Raw genomic sequence first — 14,271 nt, forward strand, 5'->3', positions numbered from 1 at the left:
CAAGACAAACGAAATTATGCGTAAATTACTTAGTAAAAGCAGTAGCGCTTAACTTTTGAATACGAAACTGACGGAACAACGGTTACATGTCCGATGCTTATTGCGCGAAAGTAGTTGATTCGTCGTGCGCGAGTTCATTTGCCTGTTTGACTCGTGAGCTCGGTGGAGCGGCTACATGCCACAGATTAATGTATGTGTGTGTGATGTTTGCATTATGACTCTGCCAAGAAAGTGATGGGGCCGCTCTTCGTCCTTCACTATGACCGAAGGTGTAAGCTGTCCACAACTAGACCTTGTTGAACGTCTGCGCAAGCTCCGAGAGAGCGCAGCGGAGAAAGACAAGCTCATCGAGGCCGATTGCTTGAGGATACAGGAGTTGCAGAACAGAGTGCACTTACTTCAGCAGGAAAAAGCTGCGTTGTTATGCGACATAAACGACATTTGTGCGCAGCTTGGATACGCCAACCTGGAGGCGCTCGAGCATGAAAGGTGACAGATTTGCTATATATCGTCTTTCAACAGACGTGCTGTTGTGAATAACGGTTGCAATCGTTCCTGAATTTTTACGAGCTCTACGCCCGCAAATGATCGTGTAGCAGACGCGATTTGGAATGCATGCCCGAAGTGGCAAAAAACATGTGCATGGAAAGTACTGTTTACCTGACCTACACCGTAGGCCTAACAGTTTACGATAATACATTTTTCATATCTTGTAGGTTCTGTAAGGTTGAAATATGCCAGTAGAAGTTCTGTCCAGTGTGCTTGCCCTCGCACTGTTTAAAACTTGCGAAGACAAAATCTGATTGGTGCCTTGCCATCACCATGCGTGGAAGGAAACCCCTCCTAATTGAATCTTGAATGGGAGACTACATAAGCTCGCGAAGCAGTCTAGCTCCTAATCGCATTAAGCTTGGCTATTGCATTTCCGTGCGCCAAAGGTGAGCAAATTCCACGTCTGGAAACGATCATGTCGAGAATTGACGTTTGTGCTGAAAGGCTGCACGGTTGGATATGCTTTGTGCATCAGTTCCAATAGACTTCAGAAAGGAATGCGATGCGCGACGGCGCAGCAGCTGCTCCGTGAGGTTGTCATCTGATATGCGCAGAGTAGGTGGAGAAGCGCATCATGTCGCATTGCTCAGCTGACGCGAGCGATTTCACGATGTCCTGCAAAGCCTTTTGGAGTCCCGGCCATTATGTGTCTGCGTGTACCTGGTGGAGGGCTTTTAAATCGTGAGCGACTGCCCGCTGGGCGTTTTTGTGACGCCGCCGCCAAGGAGACCGCTGTTGACGGCATGCAGCTGTCCGAGAGCAGGTGCATGTTGCGACGGCGGCGAGGAGGAGTGGCCGGCGGCACGCGACAGCTGTCTTGCGGCGGCGAGCGCGCTTCAAGGCTCGATTAGGAGAGGGCAGAGGAGAGGGGAGCGCTTTCATTTATCCGACTGACCGCGCCGTACGCGTTTTCCTCAAAGCGTCGCCGCCGCTCGGAACAAGACGTCAAACTGAGGCGCCGCGCGATAACGGCTCCCGGAATAACGGGTATCACGCGCGTGTGGGTGGCCGCGGCGCTCGGCGGAGCCTGGCAATGGAGATCGCTACCTGCAGCATGACGCTTCGCTTATGCGTTGTTGCCTGTGTGGACGGGCGCACACCGCGGTGGTGGTCGTCTGTAGCCGGGAGCTGCCAGGCGTAGCCGCGGGCGCACCGCCTCTCATGGCCTCTCAGGCGTCGCGGAGCGCAGAGGGCGCTGCGGACGCCAAGGACGCTAGAGAGGACTCCGAACGACGGCGGCGGCTGGTGGTGGTGGTGCAGCGACAGCGGGAGCAGCGGTGGGCGGCCGTCATGTTCGGCGTCGGCGAGCCCCCGCTCGTCTGTCAGGAGGCAGTGTTCACTCGGGACCGCGGTCCGCGGGCATTCCTGCACCCGTTCAGCCCGTACGGCCGCGCCGTGCTGCGCGTCACCCAGCACAGGTAGGCTGGCCGCCTGACCCAGATCGCGGTCGCCATTGCGCGCTCCTACTCGGGAGGAAACCATGAGGAAACGGCCGTCAGCTCGGCGTTCGTGGTTAGCTGTAGCGCGTGGCGGGTGCGCGGGCCCGTGCGCGCCATGTGGCCGCCCTCGCAATGTGGATGCCCCCCGCGAGCCGCTGCGACGAGCTGCTGTTGCTGTGGCGCTGCCTGGCCCTCCAGGCGGGCCTGGCGGGGCCCGGCTCGGCGCTGCGGGTCTGCCGCGACCGCCCGTCCTTCCGCCGCTATCCCGCGGTCGACCGGTGAGCCGTCCATAGGGGGGAGCTCGGACTCTGACGCGCTCCAGCCTGTCCAGTGGTCGGGCACACATACAGCGCGCCACTGAAAAGGGAACGCGCCGCGTATTAACCGACAACCGGTCCGAGATAAAACGAAACTGCTGCCAACGCGACGCTCCGTGTGCCAAGCGCTGAAGGAGCGAAATAACTGCCTTCCTTGTACACGCGCAACGCTGCCGTTGCTCTCAAGTTGATATATGTCGCACTATTCACGCGTACTCGAGCAATTAGTTTACCGCTTACATCGATCGTTGCTGAGTGAACAGGTCTCCCCCATTGGCAGTTTTGCAACTCCAAAACTCATCGGTGCACTGCAGGCAGTGTAAAATTGCATGCATGGCTGCTCATGTTTCTGCTCATTGATGCATTTCAAGTGCCCTCATTCGCGTGTTTAAAATAAAACGGGGCAATTTCGCTTGGTAGCGTGCTACTAAACATGTTGGCGGACCATGCCACAGATTTTTCATTGCTTGAGGTATTTGCTAGTTAAACGAGGTAGACGAGAACCATCAATTCATTAGCGCTTTATTATTTATTAGGTATGTCTCATTTACAGTAGTGTTCCAAGTATGACGTTATTAATAAACAGTGTATGAACTCGTGTTCGTGACAGTTGGGCTTGATCTCATGCTAGTGCAGCAGGACGCAACACCGACTTTCATTGATGCGGCATACAAAAGTAATGGTGTTAGTCAAGACTGCACACTAAAATTCTTCATTCTTGTATGATTAGTTGTAAATAAGTGCATTTGGAACTACACACCAGATAGATTCAGGAAGTTTTGCGGTTCCCACAAAATGTTCAATGTCCAAACTACCTGTATTGCTGCTCCCTTGTAATTTGTATATTTTTGATGAAAAAAATGAGCATCAGAAATGAAACTTGGCGACCAGTATGTCACTATATCTGAAAATTCTCCCTGAACACATGCACACCCAGTTTGCATGTTTTGTTCCAAGTCGCACTTCAAAAGCACCATTATTGCATCCAGAGAATTGCTGTTTTTTAACCCATTTGAGGCCCTATTTAAATGCCTATTTGTTGCATTAGCAATAGTTTAGTTTATCATCTGACCACAGGATCTTGTGTTAGTGCACCAATGCTTTTTATAGGGAATATACTAAAGTGTTTGTAATAGGTTTGATGGTACCTATTTCAAACATGGCCTGTTTTCTTTTTTTTTTTTTCATAAGTACTCCAGTTTAATTGTACAAGGTAGCAAACAGCAGATGGCTGAAATATTTCTCAGCATAAATTGCATTAACATCTGCATTTTACTTGGCTAGCGGCAGTTAAAACCTGTTTTAAGAGGAGATGCTCCTTAAAACTTTCTTTTATTACTTGTACTAGAGGTTTCAAAATTCCATCAAGTGTAGAGTTTTCTATGCAGATTTCAAATTTGGCACTACTTTTTGTGTAGCTGTTATAGTTTTAGAGTTATGTGATGCACAATGGCAAAATATAGTAATCTTTATGGGCACTCTCTTATGTAATAAATTTCACAAGAAGCATCGTGTTGTAGCTTGTTTAGCTCTTAGTAGATCGCAAAGTGCCGATATCTAGCCAAACAGTTTGTACAATTACTGAAACTACGCAAAAATAGTTAGAACATTTCAACTAATTCTTTTTTCTGAATTTTCTGAAATATAACCATGTACTTTTACAACTTACTGTTTGTAGATATTGCAATTTCAAGTTGATAATAGCACTGTACATATCTTCAAGAGTATGTATGCCGAATTTCGTTAGTATAAGACAATTGTAAGTGTACAAGGTTAATTTCATGCGATTCTGAAAAAAATTTGTTGAAGTGTCCTAATTTTTTTATAGTTCCAGTAATTTTAGTCTGCGCCTGTGTCAGTCTGCGCGTGTGTCGTGTGGTTCTTTCTCACTTGTTCTTTTTTGCGCAGTTTTTCTTTGTTCTCATAATTTTACATGCTGTTTGAATAGATATTGGCACTTTGCAGTCTAAAAAGAGCTAAATAAGCTACAGTACAAAGCGTTTTGCAAAAATTTATTACACGGTAAAGTGCCTGCAAAATCAATCTATTCTGCAATTGTGTAGGAATTAACTGAAGAACTATAGCAGCTACACAGAAACTAATGACATATTTGAAATCTGCTTAAAATGCTCTATAAGTGAATGGATTTTCAACTCTCTGGCACAAATGTTAAAGAAATGTTTTTTTTTTTTTTTTTTAAGAGCGTCTCCCCTTAAGAGTAAGGGCAAACCAAACTGAGTATGCAAACATTCTCTTCTGTCAGCTGGTTTTGTTAACTGCTTTCTTATCCATTGCAGTGCTGTGTATTCTTTGTTACTTATTCTCTCCAATACAGCTGAAGCCACTGCTGTTGCGATAGTACTCCAACAAATTTTGTCCTTGTTAGGGTTTGTGATAGTACGGTCTTTATTGAAATGGGAATATTTTAATAGATGTACACATTTATGTTCATGTGCGGTGAACAAGATCTTGCTGTTAGTAATTAGGCATGTGGTGTTGTACAGTGCTCACAGTTATGCCACATAGTGACCCTCATTATTACGAAAGACTCAAACAGTGGCCAGTTTTTATTAGGACCAATATTTTAAGGAACTTACTCTCTTATAAAACATATTCCAGTTATGGATAGTGCAAAAACTTGAGAAGCCTCTGTGTTTTATCCTTATTCCTAGGGCAGCAGTGGTGTTATCAGAACCTCAACTTCTATGAAAGGGGTTATAGGAGTAAAGGTCTCAGCAGTGTCCTTTTCTTGCGCTGCGGTTTTGTTCTTTACAGCACGAAATATTCAACTCGCGCATGTCTTTCACAACATATTCCACAAAATGAATACCAAGAAGGCACTTATCAAATCTGAGTTATACTGCATGTGTAAATGTGAAGGTAATACTGACATACTTTTTTGAGAAGTCCGTATCTTGAAGGATGACTTGCTTTCTGAACAGTCACCATCCAGTATCAGTGGTTTCATGTGAGTAAGGCTTAAACATAAACTTATGGCTTGACCCTTTCATCCTATTAATGGTATTGAGTGTAATATATATAAGCAGCGATTTCAAGAGGATCTGGGTCACTTTTTGATGAGATGAAGGTGGAAGCATGATTGTTGACAAGCTATCTGCTCCATGTGATCAAGTGACTTGTACATGCCATTAAACACCACCATGTGCATTCCAGTGAATGACTAGCTGTAACTGGCATGTTCGATTACATATTTTCATCACTCTTGGTTTAGTTATCCGCACCATCCATACCTTTGTCTTAGTGAAGCTCAACGGCAATGGCTCTCTTTTGTATTAGTCAGTCTTCTGAACCTTATAGTACCTTTGCACTGTATGCTCACCATGTAATCAGTCTTCAGACAACGAAAACTGTCCTTAGGGGCCAAAGTTGTAGCTAATGAATCTGGTTGAAAAAGTGCACTGATGCTAGCGATTGTCACATAATGCGTGTGAATGCTGCTCACCTATGCAAAATCAGTTCTTTCACTTTGCTGGTGCATACTTAGTTTAGCAATGTGAGAGATCAGGCTAGTTGATGTTCCATGGTCGAACTTTTCTTACTAATGAAATTTAGTTGGAAGTTAGCACTTATGCTTGTCTTACCCCTTGTGTGTGTGTTGCTTTTGCAACAGACACACAAGTTGGGCCATGATTGGTTGTATTTTGCTGGATATTGCAATTGAGTTGGACATTTCTAGTGGTTGTTTATTATGTTTTAGTGGCCATTTACTGTGTGTGTTGACACTATGTTGTTAAGCCTTTACTGTACTGCTCAAAAGCAAATTAAGGGATATTGTGTCAACTCTCTCGTTCATGGCTGCTTCGTTCACTGCCTTGAGGTTCTTTGTCTTTTTACTGGTACTGTCAGTGTCTGGGGTTTTTGGAGTAACAATTTTCTCCAATTTGTGCTGTGGTGTTGTAGCCAGCCGCCTGAGCTGCGGCCAGGTCCTCCCCAGAAGCAGGCTCGGCCTGAGGATGGTGTCGATGGGGCTGACCAGGGGGGTCTCTCCACCCGTGGCAGTACACCGCCCCGCAAAGCACCCCCACTGCGGCGCCTTGACGACGAGGCTCTCAAGCGGTCACGACTGCACTCCAACCAGTGAGTATGGTTTGTTGCTTCTTTTTGGGAGGTCTCATAACATTCATCATATTTTTTTTCCCGAAAAAAATGAAAGAAATAAAGGAAAGAATGGGATCATAAAAGCAAGGACAGACAAAACAGCAGTACCGGACGCGTTACTACAATCTTTGTTTCAAGATGAATGCATTCAGACTTTTCCAGCTACCATTTTTTTTTCTGTGATGTATTCTTGATCATACAGAACACCACTGCAAGTTTGCACTGATTGGCAAAATTAACGAAAGTGCATGGATAAGTAGAACTTCTGGATAGGTGGGCGTACTGCAAGCATTAATTTTTACACTGTGTAAATGAGTGTATCAACAAAAGTGGCAGCTGAAACATTTACTGCACCTGCCAGTGCAAGTGTGCTTTGTGTTGATGGCCATGCCATGTGACATGGAAGATATCACAGGAAATAACCCTGGGAGTGTTAGCCAGTGCCACCACTCACAAACCTTGGCGGCAGATGTGGAACATCTTTTCTGCTGCAGGCGTCACGAGTCACGCGTCCCAGGGTTCTAGCAGGAAACATAAATACCCAAGAAAGTGGATGGGGAAACATCGCCGCAGTAGCTCAATTGGTAGAGCATTGCATGTGTAATGCAAAGACATGGGATCGTTCCTCACCTGTGGCAAGTTGTTTTTTCATCCACTTTCATTTGCATTAATTTATAATTTCATTAATTCATTTAGTAGGTACAAGTAATTTCCCCTATCTTGTCCTTGGTGTCAATGCTTGTTGGCTTCTTATGATTGTAGTTAAACACGTTGCTTTAGGTTGTCGTAAGTTTTGAGCTATACTCTAAACTCGCCTCAGGTAGATGTTTCCGAAATTTTTGAATGTAGCAGCGAAGGCTTGGGGACCCAGTGTAGACTGAGACGTCTGCTCTTTGCTCTTTCATGTGTTCTTGGTAGTGCTCTGCTTAGGCTTGGGGCATCTGGCCATCTTCAGAGCTAGCTCAGACTATAGCACCATTGTATCAAACAGGCATGGTCACATACAAAGCCTAACCTTAGAGCAATAGCAAAGTGAAGGTTGCTCAAAATTGAGTGAGGTGTACGGATTCTAGTTGGTTAAAAGCCCCATGGAAAATGTTGGTTATCCGCTGGAAGTTCTTACTTGTCCTATAGAGAGTGTTCTATCAGAATAATTTTTCAAATTGGTTCGTTAATAGCAGAGATAAAAACATTTGAAGGGTCGCGAATTCCTGCATTCTCCCATACTGAAGTCGAAGGATCACGTCTCGTATATGCAACAAGATCAGTCTTCTTCTTCCTCCTTACCGCCCCCCCCCCCTCCTCATTTGTTTTTGCTTCACAGGGCACTTCCAGGGAGTCTCGTGTGTGAGGTGTTTCATTTGCCTGGTTTTGCGCTGTGCACAATTTTGCGAGCTGTGCATGAGATCATCTGCGTCGTTGTCTGGCTGCTTCTGTGCTACACTGAATTGGATCCCTACACTGATTGGATCTCCTATAATCCACCACGAAGCCGGATTATAAGATAACGAGCCTTGTGTGGAAAAGATCATCAGTTTTTTTACTTCTTGTTTCTTTCACATCAAGTCAGTTGCCTACATCTAAAGTGGGAAGCCTTGCTTATAGTGGGTCTGACTTCTTCAGCACGGATGGCGTGCTTGCGCTCTTATTGTTGTGTAAAAGGCCCCAAAGAACACTCATATGTGAATATTACAGTACATATTCAATGATACCATTCCCCTAAAAACTGAGTCTGCGCCCATGTTACTTTCAATGCAGTGTAGGTTTACTGCTGCTAGCTGATGACTTCAGCAAGTGCATGTTCTGCCTTTGAGAGTGGATGACACAGTGGATTAGGTGGACAAGAAATGCAAGCTCACTTGTGCATAATGTGTGTATTTTCCAAAGTTGTGACCCACACACTCTCCCTTCTTTGGTGTCCTTTTCCTCTGTTTCATTCTTGGCAAATTGAAGGACCCCTGCTTCCTGCACAGAATGAAAAGGCAACGCCATTCTCTGTGTAGCCTGACTGCTTTTGCAGGTTGTGCTGTAATGTCCAAACTCAGTTCCACATGAAGGAAAATTGGAACAAATTGTTAATATTTATTTCTAGCGATGGAGAGTACATTAGCAGAAAAAACAAAAACAAATGTTTTTCAGTTAAAACTTAATTATTGTGTTAATTAATTAATTAGGTTTGTAAATGGTTTGTAACTATGTCTGCAGGTTGTAAATGGTTTGTAACGATGTCTGCAGCTAAAACTTCACCCCAGCATATTAAACACACAATTATGGGCTTTGGGTTAGGTTTCCTACACTTCATTCAGCATTTTGAGGCATCAAACTAAGCGTAGCATATAGGATGCATTGGGCATTAAATGGTTAAAAGATGCACTCTACTCCCTAGTTTCTCTTTTCTGTGTGCAGGTATGAGTTGTCGCAGGACCTTCTGGACAAGCAGGTTGAGATGTTGGAGCGCAAATATGGGGGCGTGCGGGCACGCACGGCGGCGCTGACCATCCAGCGAGCCTTCCGCAGCCACTGCATGCAGAAGCGCTTCCTGGACTTGGCCAGTGCATCCAAGGGCGAACGTAGACTTTCGCGGCGCATCCATGCACTGGACCTGCTCGCCCCCTCTGGTGCTAGTCCACCGTCCTCTGAGGGTGCCCTGCCATGGCCTGCCCACCATCGCACGCCCACTAAAGGGGCCTTGGCGGAAGCGGCGGCGGCGGCTGCAGCCGCCAGCAGGCGTGTGCCCCCGCAGGTGCCCCGGCGATCTTCCTCCATTCCTGGCACCACCACCACAACTGCTGCCAGCTCAAAGGAAAACTCTGGAAGCTGGAAGCATAGCAGTACAGTAAGTCTTGAAATGAAGTTTTTGGGTTAGTGTCTTCTGCTGTAGCACTGTAGACTGTACTCGGGCCTGCAAGAAGTTGATTACGCTGTTGTAACAGCAAGTATTGTTTTTCTACTGGAGGCTTCTGTTGACTTCTGTGCCATTAAACAATGGGTTTCACCAGAAACATTTGGATAATGTATTTTACAGTAGGTAGATGAGAGAACTATGGTGCCTTTTGGTTAGACTAATTAGGTGCTTCAGCCAGCATGCAGACCTGCTCTGCTTGTTAAAGTGCAGATTGGCCATAATTTAGTCATATTATTTGAGTTCTGGTGCACAGTAATTGAAGCGAATAGTTTAAGTGTTTGCTTCCTGAACCGTAGATGAGGTGAAAGGTCTTGTCTGATAGCTGCCAGCGGTAATTTCTGTGGGAAAAATGTTGACCTAGGTGCCCATGTGAGCTGAACTGACAGTACACACTCATTCATTATTTTCCAGCATAGAACCATGGTCAACTTAATGCTTTGCTGTGTAAAATATGCATTACACTAAATGTCATGCTAGATGAATAGCACAACATTGTCATGCATGAATAACAGTATTAGGAGTGTGCTTGCTAAAACTTCAGAGGCATTTTGAGTATACAGCAGCTGTCAGGACAAGTGCTGCGCTTTTATCATTCTTAAAAGCAGCGGAATATTAATGGCAGTGTTTCAGAGAACACCACCCTGAATTGCCTTGACATAGCTCCTGCAAAAGCTTAATGTTTCACTTTTGTAAAAGTGGGGTGTTGTTTCACCAGTAAAGATAATGGAGCACAGCTAATAGAGCTCAATTCTTCTGTCCTGCCTGTCAGCAGCGAATATATGTTGCAGATTTAATTTCTGTTTAGAAGAGGATGGACATCTTATTTTACTGTTTATTCATGGGAGCTAACAAAATTTGGCATGTGTGGTTTATATGACTCTATTAAAAAAGAAATAGTTTGAAGAATGCATATTATCAGGCTTTTCATTTTATGAGGATAAGTCAGCTCACAACACTGGTTGCAAGTATCTACACATTTCCAAATTTGTACGCATGTACGGCACAGTCCACTCATAATGATTTTAAGAATGAAAAATCCGATCGTTATAACCATTTAAGAAAAGGTGCCATCATACCTTCGTAGCCCTGAAACCAAATTTGCCATTTGCGCTAAAAATTAGATGTAAAATGTAGGCTGTGAAAAGTAAAACTTCTGTTTGTATCTCTAAACGACATGTCAAGCGTTAGCTGTACTGAAATGGTCAGGAATCTGCATTTGCTTTCACGGAAGTTTCAGTTTCACAACCACGGCGTGCATCGCGTCCAGCTGCTGTGCAAACACTGGCGGTAAATCAATGAGCGACTCGATCAACGACAGTGCACTTTGCGGGAACATTGGGGTTGGTGTCAAAAGACGGGCCATTGTTAATGTTTTCCTCGCTGCCGCTGCTGTCGTCGCCTCTGTCGCACAATATTGCCATCTGTTGTTACAGTAATTGCCTCTTCGGAGATCTCTTCACAGAACAAGGCCACACTATTTGCACTTAGAAGCTCCTCCATTGAAGCACCACCTGTTTCTTCTTCAGTAGCGACATGCTCCCAGAGGTCGGAAATGCCAGTGGCTTCCACCGGGTTGGTTTCACCCATGGGGGGTTCCACTCTGGTGCATAAAGTCCGCCTTTTTCATTGATCTGCATGGCCACTTTTCCCAGCCTTCATCATTGCAACGATCCCGGTTTTCAGGATCTTCAATATCATTGACTGCGCAAGCGCATACTTTTTTGAGTCTTGCAAAATTTGCAGCTTCCGTCGCTTATTTCTGCATTCGCCTAGAGAGAGAGATTGTAGCAAAGGTGGGTGCAGGTTTGCTTTTCACTTTTTTCTTTTTCTTCTGTTATTAGGACATGCAGAGCATGATCGTTGATGTGGACGCAAAGCAGCTGGCGCCATGTTGTGGCACGCTGTGCCAACTCGTGATGCTCTCCATGGCTTTTGCAATTGGTGCCTGGGCGGGACACGCTGTGCGATAATGGCGGCAGATACAAACTCACGTAGGCAAACTTTTGGCCCTGTCTCAGCATTGCTTGTGTAAGGGGAACTTAGCAATGCAGTGTCACCATTATTCTGCATTGAAAACGCCATCCAGAAGCATAGTTTTGATTGTTATACCTGATATGCAATCAGTAATGTATTGTTATTCAGTCGAATCTCGTTAATTTGAACACGCTTAAATCGAACATCCCGTTTATTCGAACTGATGTTATGGTCCCGTCAAAGTTATGCATATTCCAATGGGCAAGAACACTCGGTAATTTGAACACACAAGCATTTGCGACGGTTGATTTGAACATACTGCGTTCCGGCAATGCTCTCAACAGCGTGCCAAATCATGCAGCGGTGCCTCCGACCAGCATTGCCCTGACCTCGTCATAGAGGAAAGGCTTAGGAGAGACCCCTCAACACCGGGTGAAAAAAAAAAAAAAAAAAGAAAAAAAAAAACATGGCGGCACTTTCACCCTCTCTCAAATGGCAAGGTAACCATTTCTGCGTCGCACCGTAATGCCCCAGCCACACTAGCAGCAAAACGCGCACGGTGGGAGTCAAACCTGGGCCGATTTTTCAGAGTTTGCCATAGCGGCAAGCGAGCTGCAAGAGTGGCCCTTACACTGACGTAAGCTTGGGAAATTGGTATTATGCAGACAGGAGACTGACCGCATTATTCGTACTCATGTCTGGTTCAGCTGGACCGCTTGTTTTGCAATGTCATCTGCTTGCGTCAACTTTCACTCGCTGTTGTTTTGGTTGGCTTAGTTGCTCTCGTTCGCGCTTGTTTTCTTTTACAATGATGCGTTTAGACGCGTCATTGTAACGTTTGATGGAAAGGCTGTTGGAGACAGTGCGCCCTATCCAATTCTGTACGAGAGACACCTTGAATACAAGGACATCAAGGCGACACCCAGTACCTCATTCTCATTGTCTTTTAAACGTGGCGACGCCCCAACAGAAGGGCGCACACCAATATGATTATGATCAGTGCCAACAACTTCGTCATCTTGATAAGACATGAGTCACGTTAAGAATGCAAGACGAGGAACGTAAACGTAGCTGCGATCTGTCGGCAGACAAAGGAAAAAACATGCGAGCATGCAGAGGGAGGCAGCAGTGGAGGCCCAGTCTGGCCTCAGCAAATCCACTGCTTCGGTGGCAGTAGGTGGCAGAGGTAATTAGCGCCATCCAGTAAGCTGGCAGGAAAGCAAATCCGCATCCCTCCCACCCTTGCTCGCAATTATGCTCCCCTCGCCCTCCCTCTTAACTCCCTCGTAACTCCCTCACCTTCGACAGCCTCTGCGCCAGTGCCAGCTTAGACTGCTCCTTGACTGCTCCTTGGCTTGGGCAGTTTCGTGGTCCTCAATCGCTGTGTGCTTGCATGCCGCAATATTTCACGACTCGCACCATTCATGCATCCAGCTAGGTGCACGAATACTTCAAGAGCAAGTCCTTCTTTTAATTCGAACGAATTTTTGAACCCCTTCGAGTTCGAATTATCGAGATTTGTCTATATATGGTATTTTTCCTTATGGCCCTAATGCATAAGTTGCTACCACTAAGTCGACTCATCGTTATAACCTATATGTCGTTATATGTTGTGTCATTATAAGTTGACTTGTCTGTATTCTGCCAGAGAACACTATGAAGTTTCTTTGTTTTTTAGGGGGATCATATGCAAGAGTTCTGTGAATTGGTGGCCTCTTAACATTCACCAAAACTGAAATACAGAAACATCTAAGTTCTCACATTTATTGTCCTCTTTGTCTAAGGACCAATTTGCTAGAAAACAATGTTTTGATGTCATTTGTTTTGGAATAGTGAGGCATCGTGTAAATGGCTGCACAGAACATGATGGCTGAGAAAATGGTGCAATGCATTATTCACACAGCTCTATTCGTGCACCACAGTCTTGTATTTGGCTTGTGCTTTGTGTTTCATTATGATGCATAAGCTGCCAAGCATGATAAAAAAAAAAAGCGAAAATGAGAAGTAAAAAATTATACTCAATCCTGCTGTTTTAATTGTAATGGGGTGACCCTCACACATTATTCTCCTGCAGCCAACAGGAAACAAGTGTATGGTATTGCACCTCTTGCACTTACCTATGCAATTTCACAACTTACCCCGGATATATCAAGCTCGGATATATTGAGTTATCGTCCTTATTAAACAGTTGTAAAATCCCCTTGAATATCATATGCAAAGGTATACTAGTGTAATATGCAGGCATTGAACTCCCGTCAACCGGCATATTCGATATATCGAACACGCTGTGCCGTACCATACCCCTGCAAGTGCTCTTCTAATACACAATTACTTTTCACGTCAGTGTAAATTTTAATGCCGGCAAATTTTAAATGGCATTGTTTTCACAGATGCTGTCAAATAAGATATTGAATCTGAGAGGCAGCGCTTGCCATGAGTGAAAAATTAGCAGGGTGCTCCAATTTGGCTCGCTTCGCACATTGATGGCTCATGGAAACTGTGGCTGTTCGTTATCGGCAAGTGCAGGTCGCCACTCTGCTTCAAGAATGCGAAAGGTCTGATAGCGTTCCACATGAAAGCATGAACATGAAAGCAGTGACGCCACGAATGGGATGCTGAAATGGAGATATTGCACTGTATGGTTTGTCTTCTTGTAGACAAAAGTTTTCCACGAACAGTATTTTAGGATTCTAGTACCCAAAATAATCTGACCCCAACTTCCACTTGAACTGATCTTTACATTACTTTGAATTTAGCAAAACTACTACACGCTACATCTGCAGTTCACGCAAGTCCACATTGAACGCGTTTCATTCGTGCACACACAGTTATATGTCAGTGGGTATGGCCATGAAATGTTCTGAAAAGCTGAAGGGCACTTTCGAAACAAACGGCCTGTCAGTAGTATTGGCAGTTACCAACGTAGGGGCCGGAAGGGAAGGGTGAAAAACCGAGAGAGTACATA

The 14,271-nt window shown here is 45.1% G+C and overlaps 1 protein-coding gene across 3 annotated transcripts in view; it reads left to right on the forward strand.

Annotated features, from left to right (window-relative positions):
* Nucleotides 1–102: 102 nt before the first annotated feature.
* siz (Brefeldin-resistant Arf-GEF family protein schizo) overlaps nt 103–14,271 on the forward strand; it is a 46,993-nt gene continuing 32,824 nt past the window's right edge. Inside the window, exons 1-3 of one of the 3 annotated variants that reach the window (XM_075696952.1) lie at nt 103–489; nt 6,230–6,406; nt 8,834–9,263. In XM_075696952.1, the coding sequence (XP_075553067.1) occupies nt 260–489; nt 6,230–6,406; nt 8,834–9,263 (837 nt within the window). In that variant the 5' untranslated portion in view covers nt 103–259. Of the gene's footprint in view, nt 490–1,465; nt 1,971–6,229; nt 6,407–8,833; nt 9,264–14,271 lie in introns of those variants that run through there. The other 2 variants (XM_075696951.1, XM_075696950.1) reach the window with 2 other exon arrangements.

Source organism: Dermacentor variabilis, chromosome 6 (genome assembly GCF_050947875.1).
Source record: "Dermacentor variabilis isolate Ectoservices chromosome 6, ASM5094787v1, whole genome shotgun sequence".
NCBI lineage: Eukaryota > Metazoa > Arthropoda > Arachnida > Ixodida > Ixodidae > Dermacentor > Dermacentor variabilis.